The sequence below is a fragment of the Stegostoma tigrinum genome, chromosome 22 (assembly GCF_030684315.1).
Source record: "Stegostoma tigrinum isolate sSteTig4 chromosome 22, sSteTig4.hap1, whole genome shotgun sequence".
Taxonomy (NCBI): Eukaryota; Metazoa; Chordata; class Chondrichthyes; order Orectolobiformes; family Stegostomatidae; genus Stegostoma; species Stegostoma tigrinum.
In genome coordinates, this window is record NC_081375.1 from 51691889 (window position 1) to 51719023 (window position 27135).

Genomic DNA, 27135 nt, shown 5'->3' on the forward strand with positions numbered 1-27135 from the left:
GTTATTACCTCAGTGACTATAACGCAGCAGCTTTTATCATTCAAAATGTTGTATGAATGAAAGGCACAAAAGTAATATCCCATTCCCCCGTCATCTCTGTGATGGTTGACTTACATTGGCTTGTCTGTCAAACACCTAAATTTTACATTTCTTATCATTGTTTTCATTATTCTCCCTGGTTTTTCTCCACCATTTGTCCGTAACATCCTCCATCCCAAAAAGATATCTGCACTCCTTTAATTTCGGTCCCTTGCGCATGCCCAATATTAATGAGTCCACCATTCTTGGCCATGCTTTTCACTGTCTAATGTCAGAAATGCCACTCACACCTCCACACTTCATTTTCTTTTTTAGAACATTCACTAAAAACTGAAGTATCAGCTATCTGACTCAGTATCTCCTCACCCAGCTGATGTCACATTTTGCTGTAGAATGCCCCTGCAAAATGCCTCAGCAAGTTTCACTGCATTAAAAGCATTATATATAAACAAATGTTTTGTTGTTAAATCTTGAAAAGTCAGTTTATAAAAAAGTTTTCTTAAACCAAATATCAAGCATGCATCACTCTCCACTTCCTCGATTTATTTTGTTGCAGTCCCAATTTGCTTAATTCTAGGCAGAAGCCAAAGAAACATACCAGGCCAACTGGAGGAGCTTTGCTGAACTGAGCGAGGACTCTAGCCTCTCCGTATGCTGTGACGAGCACCCACACCACAGGAAAGAGCAAGGGAAGAATAGGCAGAACCCCATTTACCTAAACACAAAAAGTGATCTATACTATATAAGCAAACGCAACAAATAATTCAGATCATACAATCAGATACAAATCATACAGATTAAAATCAACAAGTTAGCATTATTTGCAAAAAAGAATTAAGTGAGATTTTAATTAGTTTAAATTTTCCCAAAGGAGCAAAAAGAAATCAACGTTTGCAGATTAAAATCCCTGTGGATTGGGTAATGATGAACTCAACCACAATTATCAACAGTTTATTGAATAAATGCAAGCAACTGGACAAGTGTAATTTTAAGCATTGCTCCAGTGGAGAGGGTTGGGAGGCAACAGGGGTAAAATTGAGCACAGTGTCATGGGTGACAGGACCTACTCACCATCGTGGTGCAATTTTACACACCAAGAGGGAGGCAGCACATGCCTGACCCATGGGCCAACTGGATGGTTAATGAATGGTCACTTAAGAGCCTCTTCCCACCCAAGCCATTACATTTCCAACAGCTGGAGAAGGCTTGAGTGGGAAGCCTGATTGCTACAACTGATGGGAAAGAAGATTGGGCACCTCCATATGCCCACTGGACCCCAGAGAACACCTCCAATGTATTTGCCATCATTCCAGTTCCCTTCTAAACCTGGTTTGTGTACAACGCCTCTCACACAGCAATGTCAGTCTGGATCTACTAGCCCTACATTCCCACGATGTTGCTCCTACCAGACCTGTGCCAGTTAATGTGAATGCACACGTGTGTAGGGACTAGGGGGAAGAAGGTGTGGCAACTGCAGAGGAGTGGCAGGTTCAGCTCTGACGTTTACCCCAAGGTGGAGGGGGCCACCAATTCAACAAAGTTTCAATCCATATCTCTTCTCTCCTCCCACCGAGATGCGCACACAGCCACGGACAGAGAAAGGAGGATATCAAGACAACACGGTCATCACTGAATTTATGTTTACATGTGACCTGATGCTATCTCCCGGAAATACTTCAAAAATGTTTCACATACCACTGCTACCTTTGAAACGCAATGTCTTAATATTCAGATAGACAACATTACGCACTGTTTCTTATGTTGGGTGAGGAATATTTGTTGGACAGGGGATGCAGAGAACTGCTTTCTGAATAGTGTCAGAGAGCTTCAATGTTCACCTGATTTAGTGAATGCCAATTTTGAAAATATTTTCATGGGATGAGGATGTCATTGACTAGGCCAGCACTTAATGCCCATCCCTAATTGCTCAGGGGCTATTATTGCTGTGGGTTTGGAGTCCCATGTAGACCAGACCAAATACAGCAGCTTCCTTCCCTATAGGACATTAGTGCACCAAATGAGTTGAATTTGAATTTTAAAAAAATCTGCAATGGCAGGATTCAAACCCTGGTCCTCAGAACATTACCTGGGTCTCCGGATTATCAGTCCAGTGATAATACCACTAGGCTGTTGCACTGTTGCAGAATTGCAGGATATGGCTGAACATTTCTCCCATAGACCACCTCTGACAATGCAATGCCTTCACGTTAGCAATATATTGGAATATTAGCCTAGCAAGCTATTTGATGTGGTCCTAGTGGGAGACATTTAATATCGTCCTGCAATGAAAAACTTGCACTATTGCTTTGAATTATGCTAACGGCAACAAGCTTACCTGAAGCTGAAAGAAAGTGAACTGCCAATTGCCAATTCCGGGTGCTTTGAGTGCAAAACGCACAGCATTGGTAATCAGAAACAAAGCCTTAAAAAAAAAAGGAACAGGCATAAATCACGGGTATTTTTCTTAATGGTCAACAGGCAACTACTGAACATATTACAGCAGGAGAGTGAGCACCAGAATCATCATACCCGATTATCTGCCCAAATAGATCCAATGCAGCTATTTTGAAATATACTCATTTTTAGTAGTGTCTATGTAAAGCCATGAGCTACACCCGGAGATTACAGCATGCCAGCATTTACTGAACAGGTAGCCACTAAAGAATGGCCAGAGATGTTTTATTTTGTAGCATTTTCCAATAAAGACTCCTTTTGGCTTCCTTTGCATGAAACAGTCCTCTTAACTATCTCTCAATATCATTAGGCTGAAACCTTATTATGAACTGCAGCGTACAATATCAATACATTTCTAGATTAAATCCAGAGAACAGCAAGATTGCATTCTCCAGGTGGTGGCTAGTTCTGGATTGACACTGAAAATTTAGCCATTAGATCACGAGAAATCACATTGAGCAATTTCTACAAGTCTATGTAAATTTAGCCTCTCTAAAACAGCATTGATAATGTCACTTTAAATCAGTTTGCATAGTGACATCATTCCTAAATTACATAGCATTTATGGCATAGAAACAGGCTACTGTGTCCAACTGATCTATGCTGATTATTATTTTTCACACAAGCATCTTTCCACCTGACTTCACTTAATTTTGTGTATCCTTATTTATTTTTTCTCTTGCAACTACCTAGTTTCTCTTCAAATGCATTTACACTGTTTATCTTAATTATGTCATCTGAAAGCAAAAAATTTTAAGTAAATAAGTGGTCTACTCATCATCACCAAAATTAGATCACAAATGCTTTCAGATCCGAAACAAATTCCAGTTGACAGAAATGGTAGGGTAGACAAACAAGAGGCTGGAAGAACACAGCAAGCCAGGGAGGAAAGGAGAAGTCAATGTTTTGGGTATTACCCTTCTCCAGGACTAGATGGGAGGATAGAAGGAGTGGCAGATAAAGGTTGGGGGGGGGGGGGGGGGGGGGGGGGGGGGGGAGGCGCAGCAGAATGGTGGTGATAGGTGGACATTGGTGGTAGGCTGGCTGATGGGAGGGATGAATCCAGCTGGTGGTGGAAGGGAGGGTCAGAAGGTGGAATGGAAAGGGAGTGGCGGGCTGGAAGGGGAGCGAGGGGATGGTGGGAAGGTTATTTGAAACTGGAGAACTCAAAGTTGAATGCTGTAGGGTGCCCAGGCTGAAGGTAAGGTGCTGTTTATCAAATTTACATACTAAAGCGCTGAGACACTGGAGGAAGTTGAACAGAGGCATGTTGGAGGGGTGGGAAAGGGAAGGGGGTGGAGGTGGAGTTGAAATGGGTGGTGATCGGGAGGTTAGTCTGGCCATTACAGGCCAGGTGAAGATGCTCGGCAAAATGATAACACTGTCTAATTTGGTCTCACTGATGTAGAGAAGACCACACCAGAAAACTGCCTCACCTGGAAGGACTGTTTTAGACCCTGGCTGACAGTGAGGGAGGTGGTGTATGGGCAAGTTTTTCAGAGTTTTGGGACCAGGCGGGTTGGAGTGGTTGGTGGAGTGTGGCGCGAACTAAGGAATGGTGAGGGAAATGGTCCTTGTGGAAGGCAGAGAGGGGTGGGGAGTGAAAGATGTTCTGGGAGGTGGGATCCAATTGTAGTTGGTGGAAGTGTTTGAGGACGATATGTTGGATGCGGAGGCTGGTGGGGTAGAAAGTGAAGACAAGGAATCCTTACCTTTATCACATTTAGGGGCGGGGAGGTGGGGTTAAGAGCTATAGAGCAGGGAATGGAGAAGGTGTGGTGGAGAGCTGTCTGGATGACAGAGGGAGGGAAAGGGTGTCGTTTGAAAAAGGCAGATATCTGGGATGCTTGTGAGTGGGATGTTCCCTTGTCAGAGTAGATGTGACTGAGGTGGAGGAGTTGGGACAAGGGGATGGAGTTTTCGCAGGACACAGGGTGGCGGGGGGGGGGTGTGCTGTAATCTAGGTAGTTACGGGAGTCTGTGTGTTTATCGTAAATGTCAGACCATAAACTATCGCCAGAAATGGAAATGGAGAAGTCAAGAAAGGGGAGGGGGTGTTTGAGATAGACCATATGAATTTGAAGGCAGGGTGCAAGTTACCGACCAAGTCAATGAACTGGTATGGTCTTGGCTAGTGCTGCAGAACTGAGGGACCGTGGGGATCAGGTACAAAATTCTTTGAAGTTTGCGTCACATATAGACAGGGTGATTAAAAGGCATTTGGCACACTTGCCATCATTGCTCAGTCCTTTGAGTATAGGAGTTGGGAAGTCATGTTGAGGTTGTACAGGTCATTGTTGAGGCCTCTTCAGGAATACTGTTCTGGTCAGCCTGTTATAGGAAGGATATTATTAAACAGGAGAAGGTTCATAAGAGATTTGCCAGGAATGGAAGGTCTGAATTATAAAGAAAGGCTAGATAGGCTGGGGGTTAAAATAGTATCAGAGATAATGGGAACTGCAGATGCTGGAGATTCCAAGATAATAAAATGTGAGGCTGGATGAACACAGCAGGCCAAGCAGCATCTCAGGAGCACAAAAGCTGACGTTTCGGGCCTAGACCCTTCATCAGAGAGGGGGATGGGGGGAGGGAACTGGAATAAATAGGGAGAGAGGGGGAGGCGGACCGAAGATGGAGAGTAAAGAAGATAGGTGGAGAGGGTGTAGGTGGGGAGGTAGGGAGGGGATAGGTCAGTCCAGGGAAGACGGACAGGTCAAGGAGGTGGGATGAGGTTAGTAGGTAGCTGGGGGTGCGGCTTGGGGTGGGAGGAAGGGATGGGTGAGAGGAAGAGCCGGTTAGGGAGGCAGAGACAGGTTGGACTGGTTTTGGGATGCAGTGGGTGGGGGGGAAGAGCTGGGCTGGTTGTGTGGTGCAGTGGGGGGAGGGGATGAACTGGGCTGGTTTAGGGATGCAGTAGGGGAAGGGGAGATTTTGAAACTGGTGAAGTCCACATTGATACCATATGGCTGCAGGGTTCCCAGGCGGAATATGAGTTGCTGTTCCTGCAACCTTCGGGTGGCATCATTGTGGCAGTGCAGGAGGCCCATGATGGACATGTCATCAAGAGAATGGGAGGGGGAGTGGAAATGGTTTGCGACTGGGAGGTGCAGTTGTTTGTTGCGAACTGAGCGGAGGTGTTCTGCAAAGCGGTCCCCAAGCCTCCGCTTGGTTTCCCCAATGTAGAGGAAGCCGCACCGGGTACAGTGGATGCAGTATACCACATTGGCAGATGTGCAGGTGAACCTCTGCTTAATGTGGAATGTCATCTTGGGGCCTGGGATGGGGGTGAGGGAGGAGGTGTGGGGACAAGTGTAGCATTTCCTGCGGTTGCAGGGGAAGGTGCCGGGTGTGGTGGGGTTGGAGGGCAGTGTGGAGCGAACAAGGGAGTCACGGAGAGAGTGGTCTCTCCGGAAAGCAGACAGGGGAGGGGATGGAAAAATGTCTTGGGTGGTGGGGTCGGATTGTAAATGGCGGAAGTGTCGGAGGATAATGCGTTGTATCCGGAGGTTGGTGGGGTGGTGTGTGAGAACGAGGGGGATCCTCTTGGGGCGGTTGTGGCGGGGGCGGGGTGTGAGGGATGTGTCGCGGGAAATGCGGGAGACGCGGTCAAGGGCGTTCTCAATCACCGTGGGGGGAAAGTTGCGGTCCTTAAAGAACTTGGACATCTGGGATGTGTGGGAGTGGAATGTCTTATCGTGGGAGCAGATGCGGCGGAGGCGGAGGAATTGGGAATAGGGGATGGAATTTTTGCAGGAGGGTGGGTGGGAGGAGGTGTATTCTAGGTAGCTGTGGGAGTCGGTGGGCTTGAAATGGACATCAGTTACAAGCTGGTTGCCTGAGATGGAGACTGAGAGGTCCAGGAAGGTGAGGGATGTGCTGGAGATGGCCCAGGTGAACTGAAGGTTGGGGTGGAAGGTGTTGGTGAAGTGGATGAACTGTTCGAGCTCCTCTGGGGAGCAAGAGGCGGCGCCGATACAGTCATCAATGTACCGGAGGAAGAGGTGGGGTTTGGGGCCTGTGTAGGTGCGGAAGAGGGACTGTTCCACGTAACCTACAATGAGGCAGGCATAGCTGGGGCCCATGCGGGTGCCCATGGCCACCCCCTTAGTCTGTAGGAAGTGGGAGGAGTCAAAAGAGAAGTTGTTGAGTGTGAGGACGAGTTCAGCTAGGCGGATGAGAGTGTCGGTGGAGGGGGCCTGGTCGGGCCTGCGGGACAGGAAGAAGCGGAGGGCCTTGAGGCCGTCTCCATGCGGAATGCAGGTGTCCAGGGACTGGACGTCCATGGTGAATATGAGGTGTTGGGGGCCAGGGAATTGGAAGTCCTGGAGGAGGTGGACGGCGTGGGTGGTGTCACGGACATAGGTGGGGAGTTCCTGGACCAAAGGGGAGAAAATGGAGTCCAGATAGGTGGAGATGAGTTCGGTGGGGCGGGAGCAGGCTGAGACGATGGGTCGACGAGGGCAGGAACAGCAACTCATATTCCGCCTGGGAACCCTGCAGCCATATGGTATCAATGTGGACTTCACCAGTTTCAAAATCTCCCCTTCCCCTACTGCATCCCTAAACCAGCCCAGTTCATCCCCTCCCCCCACTGCACCACACAACCAGCCCAGCTCTTCCCCCCCACCCACTGCATCCCAAAACCAGTCCAACCTGTCTCTGCCTCCCTAACCGGCTCTTCCTCTCACCCATCCCTTCCTCCCACCCCAAGCCGCACCCCCAGCTACCTACTAACCTCATCCCACCTCCTTGACCTGTCCGTCTTCCCTGGACTGACCTATCCCCTCCCTACCTCCCCACCTACACCCTCTCCACCTATCTTCTTTACTCTCCATCTTCGGTCCGCCTCCCCCTCTCTCCCTATTTATTCCAGTTCCCTCCCCCCATCCCCCTCTCTGATGAAGGGTCTAGGCCCGAAACGTCAGCTTTTGTGCTCCTGAGATGCTGCTTGGCCTGCTGTGTTCATCCAGCCTCACATTTTATTATCCTAGATAGGCTGGGACCTTTTTTCCCCTGGAGTGTAGGAAGAGTTGAGAGACGTTCTCATAGAAACTTATAAAATAATGAGTTAAGAGTTAATGGTTACTGTCTTTTCCCTAGGATGAGGGGTATCAAGGCTAGGGGGCACATTTTTAAGGTGAGAGGACAGGGGTTTAAAAAAGACATGAGGGGCAAATTTTCACACAGACCGTGGTTTGCGTGTAGAATGAGCTTCCTGACGAAATGGTGAATGCAGGTACAATTACATCGTTTACAAGACATTTAGATAAGTACGTGAATAGGAAAGGTTTAGAGGAATATGGGCCAGGACCAGGCAGGTGTGACTAGTTTAGTGTGGGATTATGCTCGGCATGGACAGGTTGGACTGAAGGGTGTGTTTTCATGCTGTACAAATCTATGAATTTAAGATACAAAATGAACCATATTGCCACAAGACACAATGCCGGCTTCAAGTAACAGAATCAAATGTGTATGGATTGCTCGTTGGCACTAGGACTGTCTTCTTTGGTTAGGACAGCAGAACTGTTCAACCCGTGGGCAGTTCCACGATCAAAGAGACCAAGAAATGTGCCAAAGTGTTACTTTGAGTATAGGAATTGAGAAGTCATGCTGAGGTTGTACAGGTCATTGTTGAGGCCTCTTCAGGAATACTGTAGCCAGTTCTGGTCAGCCTGTTATAGGAAGGATATTATTAAACTGGAGAAGGTTCATAAGAGATTTACCAGGAATGTTGCTGGGTATGGAAGGTCTAAAATTATAAAGAAAGGCTCTCAGTGGGGAACAGAACACCAGTACGAAACTCAACTATAAAATCAAGGCAACTTCAAACTCAGGATAAAGTGTGGAGCTGGATGAACACAGGAGGCCAAGCAGCATCTTCAGAGCACAAAAGCTGACATTTTGGGCCTCGACCCTTCATCAGGCTAGGGGGATGGGGAGAGGATTCTGAAATAAATAGGGGGGGGGGGGGGAGGCAGGCCTAAGATTGATAGAGGAGAAGATAGGTGGAGAGGAGAGTATGGGTGGGGAGGTAGGGAGGGGATAGGTCAGTCTGGGGAGGACAGACAGGTCAAGGGGGTGGGATGAGGTTAGTTGGTAGGAAATGGAAGTGCGGCTTGAGGTGGGAGGAGGGGACAAGCTGGGCTGGTTTTGGAATGCAGTGGGGGGAGGGGAGATTTTGAAGCTGGTGAAATCCACATTTATACCATTGGGCTGCAGGGTTCCCAAGCGGAATATGAGTTGCTGTTCCTGCAACCTACGGGACACCATTATGGCACTGCAGGCGGCCCGGGATGGACATGTCGTCGAAGGAATGGGAGGGGGAGTTAAAATGCTTCACGACAGGGAGGTGTAGTTGTCAGGGCTAAACAGTCTTTTAGAGAAGGCAGGAATCCTCAATAAAGACTTTAGATTTATGAGCAAGGAAAATCAAGTTCCTGCTCCTGTCCATATGCAGTGACCTCAGCTGGAAAATACTCATGGATAGGATAAGACCTAGCTCAGATGCTTCACACACAGGATCAGCCTGTTGGATCTAGCTGGTTAGGTACATCTGAAAAAGATTTTATTGCAGATTTGATGCTCATGGACACTGTCACCAGCACAATCCAATGTCTACGGGATATGAAGGGAGCATAATTGGGAAGGTAACTTTACAAAACGTTTTCTCCTCAGCGAGCAGCAAACTTGCCACCTTGGATTTAAACCCTCTTTTTGGATATCCAGTGATCACACTAGGCTTGGGTTTGCAGCATTTGGAATTGTAGCTTTATTCTTTTCCAGTGGAGAGTGAAACTAAGTCCATAAGGAGAAACATCTTTGGGGTAAGGAAACACAGTGCAAATAAATCAACATACTAATGCAGTTGCAGGATTACTGAAATACACTATTGAGCATTGAAAGCTTTAGCTGCAAGGAGCTGAGGAACCAGTTACTCCAAATTCAGCTCAAGAACTACAAGCATAGATATGAAAATGACTTACCAGAACAAAAGGAACTGTGTATTTCTCCATCACTGACTGTACCGTGTACCGCTCATTGTCAAGTGCAGTGACAGGCCGAGATAGCGCTAGATCCAGACTCCGCCTGTGAAACGAGACAGGTACAACCTTTACATAGCAAACTGACTATAAAAGGGGGAAAAACACAAAGGACACTGATGCACATACAGTTCTTTTTCCAGAGCCAGGGAGTCAAGCAACTAGAAACAAATAGCTAAGGAGTGGTAACTACAACAAGGGAACTCAGAGTGCAGACTTGTGTGCATTAACAGTTTGCAATTCAGCTTGAAAAAGGGGATTACAATCTTCTTCTCCCTGGCAGGTATAAAGCATGAAATTCTTCAGAAAGGCACTATAAATAGATTGAAATATCACATCTTTCTGACCTGGTTGATTACTTAATTACTTGCAAAAGACAGCTATGAAACGGGATCAAGAGATGGGCAAAGAAACATGCACGAAGAACATTCGCACTTGAGCCTCAAAATCACTGGTGGACAAAAGGTTCACTCATGTGGTTTTAAGGTCTTTGGGAAGGAATGACTACCTTATCCACAAATACTGTTGATTCATAAAATTTTAAACTGCACAAAGTATTGTTTAGAAAATTCAAGATGTAGCAAAATTCAACTCGTCTCCATACGGCACATTTACTTCGGTGCCTCAGTGCAACTGTAATAGTCCTGAAGAAGAGTCACCAGACTCGAAATATTAACACTGTTTTCTCCCCACACCTGCTGACTTTTACCAGCAATTTCTGTTCTTGTAATAGTCTTAACACTTGTATGCTAAATTCCAAGTCAGGCATACAGCCCAAAGCAAAGCATTTCGAATTGGAAATTATTGGAATTGCAAGGAAATAAACTTTTCTCCCTGCACCTCATCCACTGAGGTGTCCCAATACAATTTTAGTAATTTCAACACTCAATACACATTTTTCCTTGTCAGTCATGTAGCCAGAATGTTTGTCAGTTTCCAGACCTTCAGTGTATCATGGCTGTGAAGTCCTAGACACTGAGCTGTCTACATTGTACCTGTGCGGCAGCTTCAGTGTGTCCTTCAGCACAAGGTGTTTTTGGTTTTGGAACGTGCTGGGCTGCTACACTCAGTCAAGGATAACTCTGCACTGGAATACCAGCAAGAATGGTTATGAGCCAGGTACAAGTAGGATCAACAATTGTGGTTAGATGCATTACTGGATACCTGTCACAAGACCTCTCACTGCAAACTACCACATGACACACGACTGCCACTGGTTCGTCTGCCAGTTACATGCCAACGCATGAGAATTAGAAAGGGAATGGGTACATTGGTTGATATTTCTTGAGGTAATGGGATCAAGGAACACTGGGAGAGGCTAGAGAAGCAAAGAGCCTGAGATGAATATTAATTCCCTCCTTCTCTTTCTTGCACATCTGGGCAGATTGAATCCAGTGTCAGGAGGTGACAGCCAAAAAGCAGCAATCAGGAGGAAGAAATTACATGTTTGGGTGAGTTGGATTAGAAAGAAAGCTTGGCAATAACATTAGGCATTGAGGGTGTGGGGAAGGTTACCAATTGCAGCAATGAAGAGACACTGACTGATTACCCTTTATCGATCTGAGCTTCAGAAATGAGATCTGAAGGAGGGTCTCTGGATCCAAAGGGTTAAGTCTATTTCTGTCTCCACAAATGCTGCTAGACTTGTTGCGTTTCTCCAGCAATTCCAATTGTTTCAGATTTCCAGCTTCTGACATTCTTCAGATTTTTTTATTTAATGAAGTGCATATCTTCCTCAAAAATGGATCAGACATTTTGCTATACAAACTGCAAAAACATGGCAACAGACTGAAGTTGTTGGGCTAATTCAGTTTGAAGCCTTTTCACATCATCACAGGGGGTGGGAAGGATGGGTAACTATGCTGGGAGGTGAGAAGAGTACAACTGACTTAACAGAGGCTTTTGTTAGCCAATTGGATTAATCTTGACTGTTAATGATAGAGTGCACTTTTTCACTCATCGGCAATTTTTTATACTCAGTAAACTTGAAAAATGAAAAAACAACATTATTCTGTTTATGTTTTTTTTACTCCTTACTTAAGGAAGTGTTGAGACTAATTTTCAAATCCTACTGACTTGAGAACAATACTAGAGGATTGGCAGCCCTAGAGAGATTCCTGTGAAACTGCTTACTACAAACAGAAGAGCTGTGAAAAGACAAAACACCTGTCGTCTAAATGGGTAAAAACAATTGTGTAGTTACAATGGCTACTTTCACACAGAGAAATGTAGAAAATCACCCCTTCAAGTGTGCATCCCCATTCAATATGATCACGGCTGATTATCCAATTCAGGGCCCTGCTTCCCATCCAGACCCTTTGATCCTTTATGATAGCACTGTGCGCAGTGCTTATATTTCCAATTCAGTTGAAATTCAGGATATAGAACATAGAATAATGCAAACTGGGAAGATAGTTATGGACATGAGAAATAGGTCTCCAGACAAAACCTTTAACACAATGCCTCATTTTTAAAAAGTGCTTTCAATAGTCCTGAAGACAAATAATCATTCCAGTGTTTGAGCGAATAGGGGGTTTGCTTCCAAAGCTATACGTTCCTATCTTACTAAGAAATCTCAGAGGTAATTGGTCAGAAGGTACAATGAAAATCTTTACGATCAGAAAGACTGAACACAGAAACTTGAATCAGTTAGGGAAAATTAACGTGGATTTAAAAGGAGCAGGACATGTCCAAAAATTGTAATACAATCATTTCGGGAAGTAATTGAGGTAGCAGGCAGGTCTGAGTGTGTACTTTGTATGGTCTCCCAGATGACATTCGATAACAGACTGCTGTCTAAAAGTAAGGCTTGTGGAATCAAAGGCAAATTATTGACCAAGTTAGGAGACTAGTTAAGTAGAAGACAGAGTGTGGATAATACTCAAATCGGAAGGAAGTAGCATGGTTTCAAATCAATCTTTGTTGAGGCTCAGCTGCTGTTTTTTACTGATTAATTGGATTACAATGGACAGCTGCATTGCCAGGTTTGTCATGACTTGAATATTGGCAGGGTAGAAAGGAACATAAAATTACAAATAAACATGGAGTGGACAAATTTCCGACACATGGGTCACAATACACGGAAGTGAGAGGTCATCCATTTTGAAGCAAAAAGAATGACCAAATGAACTACTGCTTAAATAGAGAGAAGAAAAGCTGAAAAGTGAACATCTACACAGATCAATAAAATGGATCAATTAAGTCTACAAAACTCAGGACAAATTCAACCCGGTCAATTTGCCATTCCACCAGTTTTGTCTGTGATGGAAAGGATTGTGGCAGTGATGTCAAATGCACTTGCTTAGCAGTAACCTGCCCACGCATGCTCAGTACGGATCCTGTTAAGAGTGATTTAGCTCCTGACTTCATTAAAGCCTCAATCCAAAGATGGGCCAAAGAGCCCAAATCCAGAGGTGAGGTGAGGTGATGTGAGATGAGTACGCCCTTGACATTAAAGCAGCATTTGACTGGCTGTGGCATCAAGGAGCCCTAGTAAAGCTGGTGTCAAAGGGAATCGGGTGAAAAACCCTCCTGTTTTGATCCAGGTCTATCAAAAAGGAAGTCCATGCTGAGCAGATATCCTTTATAAATCTAGTCCTATTTGCCAGCATTTGGCCCACATATTTTTCAACTTTTCCTATCCGTGTATCCAAACAGCTCCAGTTGCTTCATTAACAATCTTCCTTTCCTCAAAAGGTCAGAAGTAGGAATGTCCACTGACGTACAGACCCACGATTTGATTATCCTTGAAAACAGACAACTACTCTTAAAGCAAGGAGAGGTTAGTCCAAGTAATATTCACTCTGGTGTTGGTCTTATCTGTGATCCTTTACTTGGTGTTTTTGAGACGAGATCAAGGATGACCTCAAGTTTCTTGGGCTTCGCTCTCAACCAGATGAGACTGAGGGGATGCTGAGGTAGAAATCAGTAACTGGGGTGTAATGGCTGTATACTTCTTGATTACTTATTTGGTGGCAATTACATTGGACTAGGACATCAGGGGTTCGAGGGTCATGGGCCTGAATTTCACCATGGCAAATACAAAACTAGATTTCAATAAAAATCTTAATCATAAAAATCCACATGGTTCACTAGGTAAGGAAATCTACTGTCCTTACCTGGTCTGGTCCAGACAGGAGTCCAGATCCATAGCAATATGGTTAACTCTTGCTTGTTCTCTGGCAATTAGAATGGGCAGTCAATGCTGGCCTACCTCAAGATGCCCACATCCCATGAATGAATTAAAAATGACATCACACCTCCTCTTCTTTGGAATAAGAAGTACAGCATAGCATGTGATCGTGGCCATCCAAATTGAATTTTGTCTACGCTGACCAAGGGTTAAAAAGTGGGAACAAACTAGGCATTGCACGGCTACATTCCATGCTGTAAAATTCTATGGTAATATACAAAGCCCTTGTTTGATTATATTGGATTCATTTACATTACTATACTACAATGTCCATAAATTGAGATCCCTCTTCCCTCGTGTGATTTATTTTACATTCATTCCCAAACAATAAATTGCCTAGGCTCCTAGTTTCTCAGAATTCATTGAGTCACAGGTTTCTCCCCTTTTCCTCCACTTCAATTGATCTGTGTACAAATATCTTCCCTATGAAATACCATTTGCCTAACATTTATGTACTGAAGGGGCGACTCATTCAGTTTGTATAAAATCAAAAGCTTGGCAATTTATCTTGACATAAGAGTATTTCAGAAATCCAACCCACACAATACGTCAAACAATGGGTACATTATCCCCTTATCCCTAATAACAGGTTAACAAACTGATGTTTGCGTAACATATTCATGAAAAGTAGGTGCATTGCACTATGCACTAATACTATTGATGTCAACGTAACTAAAAATCTCACACCACTGAGAAATATCAAAGGGTCAAAATGTAGCTGCCTAATGAGCGTTAGGGCTGAAGGAGTCACGTAAATATTTTCACTGAAGCTTTACTCACTGCCTGCATTACCTAGTACAACTCAACACAGGACCAGCAATTTTATGTTGATTTCCTATATCTACAACACTGAATATTTGCCATGGAAAATAAATATGATCTTTAATGTGAGGCAATTATCAAAATTTCATAAATATAAACTCAGTGAATTCCAAGGTTCTATACAAAGGTGAGTGAATTAAACAAAATGACCAACAATTAGAAATCCTCAGCTCCCCTTACCTGACATTTTCAAGAACTGGGGTTCTCACTACTCTGAAGTGTCTGTGCTGCTGAGGAGTTTCAGGTCCTTTCTTTCCTTTTCCCCTGGGTGTTGGCGGGGGTGAAAATGGGGGAAACAAGTCGCCAGGTTCCAGTACAATGTGCTCGTCGTCCTGTTTCAAGCAAAGAATGAAGGAGAGAAAGAGATGGAGACACATTACTTGATTAAAAAAAATGCAACATAAAACACTTAAAATCATGGCAGCGAAAGAACTGGTGACAACTACAAAACTGATCAATTATAATCATAAAACAAGAATCTCACCTGCTCATTTTAAAATGATTCTACAGTAACAGAGGTGTATAGCATGGAAACATGCCCTTCAGCCCAACTTGCCCATGCCGCCCAGTTTTTACAATTAAACTAGTCCCATCTGCCTGCGTTTGGTCCATATCCCTCCATACCTATCCCATCCATACACCTGCCCAAATGTCATTTAAGAAACAAAGTTGTACTCACTTCCACCACTACATCTGACAGCCCATTCTAGACACTCACCACCTTTTGTGAAAAAATTGTCCCGGATGCTTTGGTATCTCTCCTCTCTCATCTTTAACCTAAGGCCCCTATTTCTAGCCAACAGCTTTTCCCAATTGTAAGGAAGTCTATCTACTTTATCCATGCCACTCATGATTTTAGAGACCTTTGCAAGGTCAGCCATCAGTTTCTTACACTCCAGGGAAAAATGTCGCAGCCTTAGGGCGGCACGGTGGGTCAGCGGTTAGCACTGCAGCCTCACAGCACCAGGGACCCGGGTTCGATTCCAGCCTCGGGCAACTGTGTGGAGTTTGCACGTTCTCCCCGTGTCTGCGTGGGTTTCCTCCGGGTGCTCTGGTTTCCTACCACAGTCAAAAGGTGTGCGGGGTAGGTGGATTGGCCATGCTAAATTGCCTGTAGTGTTCGGGGGTGTGTGGGTTATAGGGGAATGGGTCTGGGCAGTGTGGACCTGTTGGGCCGAAGGGCCGGTCTCCACACTGTAGGGAATCTAATCTAATCTAAAAATCTATCCAACCTTCCAGTCTAGGTATCGTCCTAATAAATCTTTTCTGCCCTTTTTCTAGTTTAACAGTACCCTTTCTACAGTAGGGCAACCTGAACTGTATGCAGTTACAGACCTGAACTGAAACCTTTCTTGACTTATGTACCAGCACAGCAAAATCTCTGTACCCAATTTAAAAATTAACCTGGCTGTATTTCCTTTCCCGAACTTTATCTCCGGAGTATATCAGTTTATAGTTCTACAATTAACTATAAAGTGCAAGTTATTTGCAGGTCCTACAAATCTTAAGTCTGCTGTTTGGATATTATTTATTCTCCTAAATTCAAATTACTTGGACATGTATTAAATAAGGACAGTTCTAACACAGGTTTCTATTGAACATAATTCAACAAATCATTCCACTCTGAGATCTAGCTTTTACCTCTGTCTTTTACTTCTTACCTATTTATTTGTGTTCCACATTCTCCTGAATGATGCACAATTGTCTTTGTCACTAATCTCTGTACAGGACCTATCCATAGGCTTTTAAGAAGCCATGTGAAATACAACCTACATCTCTCATTTATTGTACTTTTCAAAGAATATCCCACAGTCAAGCATGGTATGCCTACTGAAACCCCACTAATTGTTGAACTATGAGCTGCTTAATAAATTCAGCCCATATTATACTCCAATGATTCATCCACAGCTGAAACTGATTTTGGGACAAAAAATGCCAATTTATATAGCACCAATAGAGGATGTTGATTGATTGGACCATTGTTGATGTGGAGGTGCAGCAGGAATAATTAATTATCAGAGTTCTCAGGCCACAAAGCCCGTAAACTTTGATTGGTTAACGTATTGCTGTGGTAATACAACAGAACATGGCAGTTTCTACTTTCTCAAAACAAAAGGTGCAATGCTTGTATAAATTCCTTTTAACTCCATAAAACAGGATTCTGTGTGTGTTAATATCTGCAGCTTCTAGCGTGGGCATCACAATGCGAACCTAACTGATAATCTTAAATTGGTTTTTAGTGCATTTCTTGACAAATCATGTCAGACACGGTGTTCTGAGGTTTACAAGTATGGATTGATTGAGCACAATTGGCATACTCCCTATTCAAATGGTCAATATGCCATAAATAAAAAAACCGTAAAAATTGTGGATACTGTAAGTCAGAAATAAAAACAGAAATTGCTGGAAAAGCCCAACAGGTCTGGCAGCATCTGTGGAAAGAAAGAGTTAATGTTTCAGGTCCACTGACCCTTCGTCACAACTGACGGTAGCCAGGAAAATATGCAAACCGCTAGGATATGCAGCCTACATAAAATCAGAGATGTGAAGCTTGCTGCCTTGTCCTGCTACTTTGCAGTAGCCTAAAGAGAGATTTCTCCACTAACAGGATGCTGCTGTAAAGCCAAAAATATGTTTTGCTTAACATACAAATGATTAACATGATGTAAGTGCCAGTGTGATGCCAAGAATATAGCCAGGAGTCCCAACGTTTGGTAGATCATATTGAACAATTCCATTCTCAGCAGGCATGTTGACCCTGTTCAACAATCCTCTACTTTAAAGTAGCAGAACACCATGCCCAACAATGCAGGGGATCCTGCTACTGAACAACATGTATGGATTCAGATAATGCTAAGAATTACACCAGAAACAAACGTAAAAATCAGCAATCACGGTCACAGTAGGATGCATTTCCACAAGCCAGGAGTTACACATATTAATATTAATACACTAGACCCAGGTTAATGTTGGCAAAAGGAATTTGCACATACTTTGCACCTTTCCATGGGAAAGACGGGTCACTGGGACTGTCAGCTTCTGCTGAGTTTCTGACCAAGAGTCTATATGTCTGGTCTGAAAATCAAGTTTGACAATTAACTGTTCCTTGCCTCCATGCTACCAATTACCCAAACAGTTACTGCCCCCTTCTCATGCTGTTTAAATTGGTATTTCATTCCCAATTTTGATTTCTTCCATCCTAGTCTTGATGACTGCCAATGAAATGCTTTGACCTCAAGTCTCTTTCTAGCAATATTTAAGTTAAAATAAGACAAAGAAGCCTATTATTTCCACCTCTTTAACAGAATAGGAATATCAGATTTGTCACTGTCTAACAATTTTCATTTCCAAAGGACATGGTTTACATATTTAGTTGGAAGAAAAAAATGCTTACCTTTATTCCTCTTAAAGAAGCAAACGACTCCTGGCCAGGTCTAAGGGCAATGATGTCGCCTTCCACCAATAAGCAGACTGGAAGATTGACCAAATGTCCATCTCTATAGGCCCAGTGGAGTGACCAGGATGGAGCAGAGGGCATAAAGAGATCTGGGTATAATGTATCTTCCCATCTCAGTTCCTCACTACTCAGAAGTGCTTCTACAAACATTGAACAAAACAAATATCAACACTCAAGCAATCAGTGCTTAAATGTGCAGAGTGAAAAATGAATTAAGGTGCATACTTTGACACGACTACGTGGCATAGTGAACTAACAAACTTCTATGATCTGGGCACTTGCTCAATGCAGATCACCTCTAGCATCATCCAACTGACATCAATTCATCAACTTGAAACAGTGACGCTTCCCCTCACCCTGGACACTCTCCGTACGTCGAGCACTTGCAGCATTTTCTGTTTCTGTCATAGAATCTGGGTTGGGAGCTACCTCAATGCAGTGAGTGAACATTAACACACAAGACACTGACTCCCACTATCACATCTTAAGGAATGATGTGAATAATGCAGAAATTTCCACTGACTTTAAAGTGCATTTTTCTAGGGTCCTTTCCTGATACTGAATGAGTCTAACGGAGAAAACATTTTAACTCCAGCACCCTTTGTTATTAAAAATGCAACTTTATAGCATAGAGTTCATATTCTGTAACTCTGAGTTGCTGGGATTTTCAGGTTTTTGGTCTGGGCTGCAATATATACAAGTGTGTCATGTGCAACTAAGAAACTCAGCAAAAATGACTATTGCTAACTAAAATTTCTGTAACTTTTTTTGATATTGGGTAATTTCTTGTCGTACATATCAGGCCCGGAGTCTAAGCTGTAATTGAAAGTTCCACACAGAAATAAAGAACTCAAAATTAACACCCTCACCCCATGACTGCTTTCTAATTTGTCAGCTCGGTACCTCAGTAATGTAGGTTATGCAAATGCACAATCAGGATAAATGACTATCGTCTGATTCGGTTACTGTGATCTTATATGTTAATTTGGCTAATCAGCATTGGTCTCTACGATAGCAACAAGATGAACAGTATTACCAAAAGAGACCCTGACCTTCACAGTGACATACAACACATTTAAACCTCCTCATGATTTAATGAGCAAAACATTGTGCAACTGAACCAAACAAGGTCATCTCAAGGCCGACTCAGTGTGAGACCCAACTCACTTGACTTCCGTATTACATACCAGCCCAGGATCTGTTGTGGTGGTGATAGCAGACAATTTTGAAAAACAAAATACGTTTCCTGATGTACAAAATTCATTTATTTTAGCCTTTCAAAGATACTTCAGTCAACAAATACACCACCTGCTGACTGATTAAACAGGCAAAGGGTCATATGTTTACATCAAATAAACCACTATGCAGCAGGAAGCTTAACACGTAAAATGCAATTCTGACCTCCAGCAGTAGGGTCATTGAACTTTACTTAGTTGAGATCTTTGGGTCACAAACAAAACATCAACCATGCTGCTGGTGCTGAACTAAAATCTAATTTTAAGAATTAACTCACATGAAAGCATTTTCTGAGCTCAGCTACAGATGGAGTTGATATTAGCAGTTTAAAGAGGTAATTTAAGATTTCAAAATACAGGCAAATTACATTCAAATAAACAAATACATAATCAAACAGTAAGCTGTGAAAGGACCTTCAGAACCGGCTTGGCGTGGGGCTTTATTGGCTGGAGGCTTGCAACGCATCTCTGGCCTACGCCCACAGTATCGGCAAGACAGCATTTATCAATCTGATCAGAAAAATGATCATAGGAAATGAACAAAACTGCTGAATGTGTAAGTCAAGATTTTCAGCTTCCATCATCTTTGACAAAAATTCAGTTGCTAGAACATTCATCAAGAAAAGGGAATATTGAAAACAATCAGGAAATTAAGTAGAAAGAGAGTTAATGTTTCAGGTCTATGACATTTTATCAGAACTGGAAACTGCTCGAGATAAACAGCTATTAAGCATGTTATGGTCAAGCACTCATCCTTTTTCCTGGTTCTGTATTTACAGAAATGCTGTTCATGTCCAATTTTTGAGTTTGGGTGAAATTTTAACTCTGCTTCTCTCTCCACAGAATGGGTCAGATCTGCCTTCAGATTTCAACCTTGACAGTTTAAAATGTTACCTGAGATAATTACAGTGTCAGCTTTTTCTCATTAGTTTGGATATTCACTCAAGGTGAACTAAGAAATCTGTCTTAATCTATCACAAAGATTCACAACTCTAACATTTGTTTCATGCTTATTCACCATTCAGTTTATTGATGATTGCTTGTAGTCTGGCTACGACCTCGCCTCTTTTCAGTCTTCCTTGTCTCCCAATCACGTAAAGGTTGAGAAGAAGTAGTAGGAATAACACTGCAGCATTCAGTACTGCGGTACCCTGGCTATCAGAGATGAGAGAAAAAGCATAAGAATTAGCTGCCTGCAGTCAATAAGCAGTCTTGTAAATGTTATTGTTCTCATCCTGTAGAACATTCTTAAATTTCTGAAAGCAACACACAAATTATGTTTATTAGAATGTTATTTATTCAATGTGGGTCACTAGCATTTTAGATTCCTGTTATTGAGGCTCCATGGAAATGCGTGGCATGCTCAATGCACTGACAGCATTGCTGCCAAACAGGCAAATTTAGTAACATTTTAATCAAACGCCACAGACCAAAGTGGTGACACATTAAAGATCACTTCTATGTGTTTGTTATTTCTGTGCCTTGCCCCACCTCTACTTATACAGTATTTAATAAACGCTCTGCAGCATTCAGAGCTAGCAAGTTCTGAATTATGACCAGTGTGAAGTCAGCAAAGGTTCTGTTGAGGACTGTAAATTAGGGAGAAAGTGTGCCATACCACATCACAGATGGCCCTGGAACAATCTATAAATACAGCATAGGATAGAGAATGAAAAATGTGGATCTCTATCTTTGTTTCAGCTCTGATCTCTACACAAGAGAAAATGTATCTTTCACTTTATGTCCATAAAGAAAATTCATACTGAAATGTACTCTGACACATCGTATAGTCATTTAAAAAACATAAGTAAATAAAATAAATAAAAATAATCATTGAAGTCTAATATTTATTAAGATATGTATTAAAACTATTCCGATGTAACTAGAATAAGTCATCAATGAGGACATATTCTCATCCATATATCAGCTCCCATTCTTATGGATAAACGGCACAAATGAATGTGGAAACCAATGTTCCCTGCATTTTAGGAATTATATTCTCTTCCTTATGTGCATCTAACAGTCATACTGAAACAAGGGAGATTCTCATTTTTCATACCACCTTTTACTTTAAAAATTCTTTAAGAGATTTCATCAAGTACAAGAGTTTATGATTGTTGGACCTAACTGTAAAGATTTTCATTTTCTGAGCTAGTATAATTGTACAAGTCCCTTGGCCACCCACCTGTACATCAGTCCCTTGAACCCAACTCCTATCATCCACTTTAATACCTTGATGTTAACTATTTTAATGTCACATCGTAGAACTTGACAGGAACAAAGTAATTAATGAGTTTTTTCATAAAACCAACTGGCTCTAAACTTAGTCAAAACTCCTATCAGGCCAATTTGTTTTCTGCTTCAGTTAAGTACATAGCAGTTGATGCCTATGGCAGTGCGCAAGGTCTTGCTGGTGTAATGGCCTCCTTAATAACATATCAAGAGGGATATACTGGTGTCAAGTCACACCATTCGGACTGATGATATGAAGCAAGTCGGCTATGGCAACATGGAAAAAGACTAGACAACTAATGGCTAGTGTTTAAAGCAATATTACATGGTCTACAACAGATGTATATTTCTCCAAGATACAAAAACCCATTGGGAAAGGTGAATCAGCCTTGAGTAATAAAAGGCTAAATGTCATATTAGATTAAAGGAAGTTGCTTATAAAGATGCTCATAAAAAGTACTAAACCCAAGGGTCGGGAGCAATTTGAAATTAAGCAAAGATGTCCAAGATACCGGCAAAGAAATGTGAATGTGAATGCAAGCTGAAAGAAACAAAGGCAGGTTGAAAGGCCTCTTCAGGTGATTGTGAGGGAAAAAGATTAGCAAAGACAACTATGCATCCTTTATAGGTCTGGACTGACAAATGTACAGTGGTGGACAGGGAAATAGCTGAACTAAAAAATTACTGTCTCCTGAGAAAGACAAAACCATACACCACATTCCTTCCCCACCATATACTAGAGGACCAAAGGACCTGTGAAACGAGGCATTGGAATAAATAAATAACATTGTAGTATTTACAAAACTAACTGGTTTGAAGTTTGATAAATCTCCTGGAACAAATGAGCTACATTAAGTAAATACAATACTACTATTCAAAGGAGGGATTGAGAAAAAGAATGAAAACCCATAGGTCCATTAGTTTTGGGGTCAGTTAACAGGAAAAACTTTTATTCCATTGTATTATGATAACTGGTCACTTAGAAAAATTATGATCTGATTGGGCAGTCAACATGGATTTGTGAAAGGGGAATTGTGTTTAACAAGAATGTTGTAAATTTTTTTTCTTAAAGAGGATGATACTTGCAACAAAGAACCAATGGGTGTAGTGAAATTGTATTTTCAGCAGGCTTTTGTTAAGATCCCACAAAGGACATTAGTAGCAAAGTGAGAGCATTCTGTAAGACACAGCAGCACAAGCAGGCCATTTGGCCCATCAAATCTGTTCTAATAATCCTCAACTCCATTTTTCTGCTTTATTCCTACAGCCTTCAATTTCCACATGAAATCTGTCTATCTCAACCTTGAATAAACTTAACCACCCTGTCTCAACAGTTCTCACCTGCAGCAAAAAAAATTCACAGATTCACAACCCTCAGAAAACATTCCTTATTTGTTTTAAATGTGTTACTCCTTAATCTGAGATTATGCCCTCAGGTCCTAGGTGCTCTGACAAGGGAAAACAACCTCTCTGCATTTACCTGGTCAAGTTCCCTAAGAATCTTGTATGCTCTCACAAGGTCTCGTCTCCTTGTTCTAAACCCCAGTGAGTAGCCCCAACCTACTCAATGTCTTCTCAGAAGAAAATCCCTCGATACTTGGGATAAACCTGGTGAACTTTCTTTGGTCTGCTTTCATTGCCAGAACATTTTTCCTTGGACAAGGGGAATTAAAAAGACTGCTCAGCATTCCAGTTATAGTCTGACTAGTGCCTTGTATACTTTCAGAAAGCATTCTCTATCATTATACTTCATTCCGTTTGAAATAAAGGCTAACATTCCATTTGCCTTCCTTATTATCCACTGAACTTTGTTGTTAGCTTTATGCGATTCATGCACAAGGACTGCCAAATCCCAATGCTGCAGATTTCTGCAGTCTTTCTCCACTTATATAAAGTTCAGTTCTTCTTACCTTCCTGCTAAAGATCTTAACCTCACGTATTCCATCTGGCAAATTTTTCACCACTCGTTTAACCTGTCTATATTCTTGTGTTATTCTCACCACTTGCCTTCACACCTATTTTTGTCATCCGAAAATTTTGCTATAGCACATTCATTTCCCTCATTCACTAATGTATATTGTAAATAATTGAGGACCGATTGAGCACTGATCCCTGTGGGCTCCTCTAGTTACAGGTTGCCAATCGGAAAATGGCCCCCTTATCGCAACTGTGACTTTTTATTAGTTAGCCAACTCTCTATCCATGTTAATTTATTATCCTCAAAACCACGGGCAGTTACTTTATTAAATAGCCTTATGTACAGTACCTTAAAGTGCCTTTTGAAAATCCAAATATATTACATCTACTGATTCCCTTTGTCATACACTTCTTGTTATCACATCAAGAAACTGCAATAAATTTGTCAGACATGATTTCCCCTTCATGGGTCACGTTGACTCTGCCTATGTATTTCTAAATACTCTCATATGACATCTTTAAAGTTTTCCTAGTGACAGATGTAAGCTAATGGCCTTTAGTTGTCTGTTTTTTTTGTCTCTCTCCCTTTTTGAATCAGGGTATTATATTGGCAGTTTTCTAATTGTCTGGGACTTTTACAGAATCTAAGGATTCTTGGAACATTATTAGGCGCACGTCCACTGTCTCTGCAGCTACTTCCTCCAAAATCCTAAGATGCAACTCATCAAGTCTCAACAGTTTACTGGCTTTGAGCCCATTAGCTTTCCTAGTCCTTTTCCTCCGGCAATTTATTTTGTCCTGCCTTTTAGCCTCTTGATTTAGTATCCTTCAACATTAAAACTAATACAAGTACTTGTTCAACAGTTCTGCCCTTTCCTGACTCCTCATTGTTTCCCCAGCCTTGTTCTCTAAGGGGCCTATGTTCACTGGTGGCCTCTCTTCCTTTTTAATCTAGTTATACAAGTTCCAACAATGTTGTGTTACTTGTTAGTTTGTCCTCAGTTTATTTTCCACCATATTTTGATTTGCAAACCTATACTCCCCCTTCTGAATCCTCCCTCCAATTAGTTTTAAACACACTCTACAGCCCTAATTATTTGATTCGCTAGGATGGCCTCAGCACAGTTCAGGTGAAGCTTGTCTGACCGAATAACTCCCATCCACACCAGTTCTGGTACAACTGCCCCATGAAGTGAAACCCATTCCTCCCACACCAATCATTAAGCTTGTCATTTTATTCATCCTGTGCCAAACTGCCAATGGGCAAGGTATCAATCCTGAGATTATCACCTTGGAGGTTTTGCATTTTCGTTTTACATCTGGCTGATCAAAATCTTTCAGCAGCAACTCTCTTTCCAGTCCTATGAATGCCCTTACTACTGTGGTAGTAACATATGGTATCACAGCTGCAGAAAGGGAGGTTGTGGAGGACGGTTTGTCCACTGAGTCAGTATGGGTGGAAGTCGGAAACAAGAAAGGAGCAGTCACTGATTGGGAGCTTTCTATAGACTCCCCCAGCAGCAACAGAAACACTGAGGCACAGATTGTGGAGAGGTACAGAATTAATAGGGCTGCTGTCATGGGCGATTTCAATTTCCCTAATATAGACTGGAACATCCGAAGTACAAATAGTTTGGGTGGAGCAGATTTTGTCAGGCGTGCCCAGGAAGGATTTCTGACTCAATATGTAGATGGGCCAACTAGAGGTGAGGCCATATTGGATTTGATGTTTGGCAACGAACCAGGCCATGTGTCAGATCTCTCAGTGGGAGAGAATTTCGGTGATAGTGATCACAACTCCTTGACCTTTAATGTGGTCCTGGAGAGGAATAGGAACAGATGGCATGGGAAAGTATTTAATTGGGGGAGGGGAAATTATGATGCTGTTAGGCAAGAACTGTGGAGTGTAAGTTGGGATCAGATGTTCTCAGGGAAATACATGACTGAAATCAGGAGATTGTTTAGGGAGCAGTTGCTATAGGTACTGGATAGGTTTGTCCCACTGAGGCAAGGAAAGGATGGTCAGGTGAAGGAATCTTGGATGACAAGGCATATGGAATATATGGTCAAGAGAAAGGAGGAAGCATACTTAAGGTTGAGGAAGCAAGGGTCGGACGGGGGTCTAGAGATCTACAAGGTAGCCAGGAAGGAACTGAAGAATGGACTTAGGAGAACTAGTAAGGGGTATGAAAAAACCTTGTCGGGTAGGATCAAGGAAAACCCCAAAGCATTCTATGTTTATGTGAGGAACAAGAGAAATGGCCACAATGAGGGTATGGCCAATCAGGGATCGTGGAGGGAACTTGTGCAGCAAGTCAGAGGGTGTAGCGAAGGTCCTTAATGAAATATTTTGCTTCAGTATTCAGCAGTGAGAGGGACCTTGACATTTGTGAGGGCAGCATGAAACAGGCAGATATTAGGAAGGGGGATGTGTGAGAAATTTTGAAGAACAGGTGGATCAATAAGTCCCCAGATCCAGACTGGATATACCCAAAGTTTCTACAGGAAGCGAGGGAAGGGATTGCTGCCCCTTTGGCAAAGATCTTTGTGTCCTCACTGTCCTCTGGAATAATACCAGATGATTGGAGGGTGACAAACGTCATTCCCTTGCTCAAGAAAGGGATTAAGGATAATCCTGGGAATTACAGACCGATCAATCTTACTTCTGTGGTGGGCAAATTATTGGAGAGGATTCTGAGAGATAGTATTTATGATTATTTCAAAAAGCCCACTTTGATTATAAATAATCAGCATGGCTTTGATGGGTGCAGGTCATGCCTCACAAGCCTTACTGAGTTCTTTGAGGATGTGACAAAACACATTGATGAAGGTAGAGCAGTGGATGTGGTGCATGTGGATTTTATTAGGGCATTTGATAAGGTTCCCATGGTAGACTCGTTCAGAAAGTAAGGAGGCATGGGATTCAGGGAAATTTGGCTGTCTGAATACAAAACTGGCTGTCCAATAGAAGACAGAGGGTGGCAGTAGATGGAAAGTATTCAGCGCAGAGCTCAATGACCAGATCCGCAGGGATCTGTTCTGGGACCTCTGCTCTTTATGATCTCTATAAATGACTTGGATGAGGAAATGGAAGGGTGGGTTAGTACGTTTGCTGATGACACGAAGGTTGGTGGAGTTGCAGATAGTGTGGAGGGCTGTTGTAGGTTGCAACAGGACATTGACAGGATGCAGAGATGGGCAAACAAGTGGCAGATGGAATTCAACCTTGAAAAGCGTGAAGTGATTCATCTTGGAAGGTCGAATTCGAATGCAGAATACAGGGTTAATGGCAGGATTCCTGGCAGGGTGGAGGAACAGAGGGATCTTGGGGTCCACGTCCACAGATACCTGAAAGTTGCTACCTTAGTTGATAGGGTTGTAAAGAAGGAGTATTGTGTGTTGGCTTTCATAGGCAGGGGAATTGAGTTTAAGAACCACAAGGTTATGCTGCAGCTCTATAAAACCCTGGTTAGACCACAGTTGGAAAATTGTGTTCAGTTCTGGTCACCTCATTGTAGGAAGGATGTGGAAGCTTGAGAGAGGGTGCAGAGGAGATTTACCAGAATGCTGCCTGGACTGGAGGGCAGGTCTTATGAAGAAAGGCTGAGGGAGCTAGGGTTTTTTTTATTGGTGTGAAGAAGGATGAGAGGTGGCTCGATAGAGGTGTACAAGATGATGAGAGGCATAGATAGAGTGGATAGCCAGGGGCTTTTTCCCAGGGTCTAAATGACTATTACAAGAGGACAT

General features: G+C 42.7%; 1 protein-coding gene across 6 annotated transcripts in view; it reads right to left on the bottom strand.

Moving 5' to 3' along the window:
• The window catches only part of tmem94 (transmembrane protein 94), a 127900-nt gene that overhangs the window by 59641 nt on the left and 41124 nt on the right, over positions 1–27135 (bottom strand). For 4 of the 6 annotated variants that reach the window (XM_048554903.2, XM_048554902.2, XM_048554901.2 and 1 more), the window contains 6 exons: positions 20258–20394; positions 17942–18144; positions 14728–14879; positions 9477–9579; positions 2375–2461; positions 638–754 (listed from right to left, as the gene is read on the bottom strand). In XM_048554903.2, the coding sequence (XP_048410860.2) occupies positions 638–754; positions 2375–2461; positions 9477–9579; positions 14728–14879; positions 17942–18144; positions 20258–20394 (799 nt within the window). The remainder of the gene's footprint in view (positions 1–637; positions 755–2374; positions 2462–9476; positions 9580–14727; positions 14880–17941; positions 18145–20257; positions 20395–27135) is intronic. The other 2 variants (XM_048554904.2, XM_059653825.1) reach the window with 2 other exon arrangements.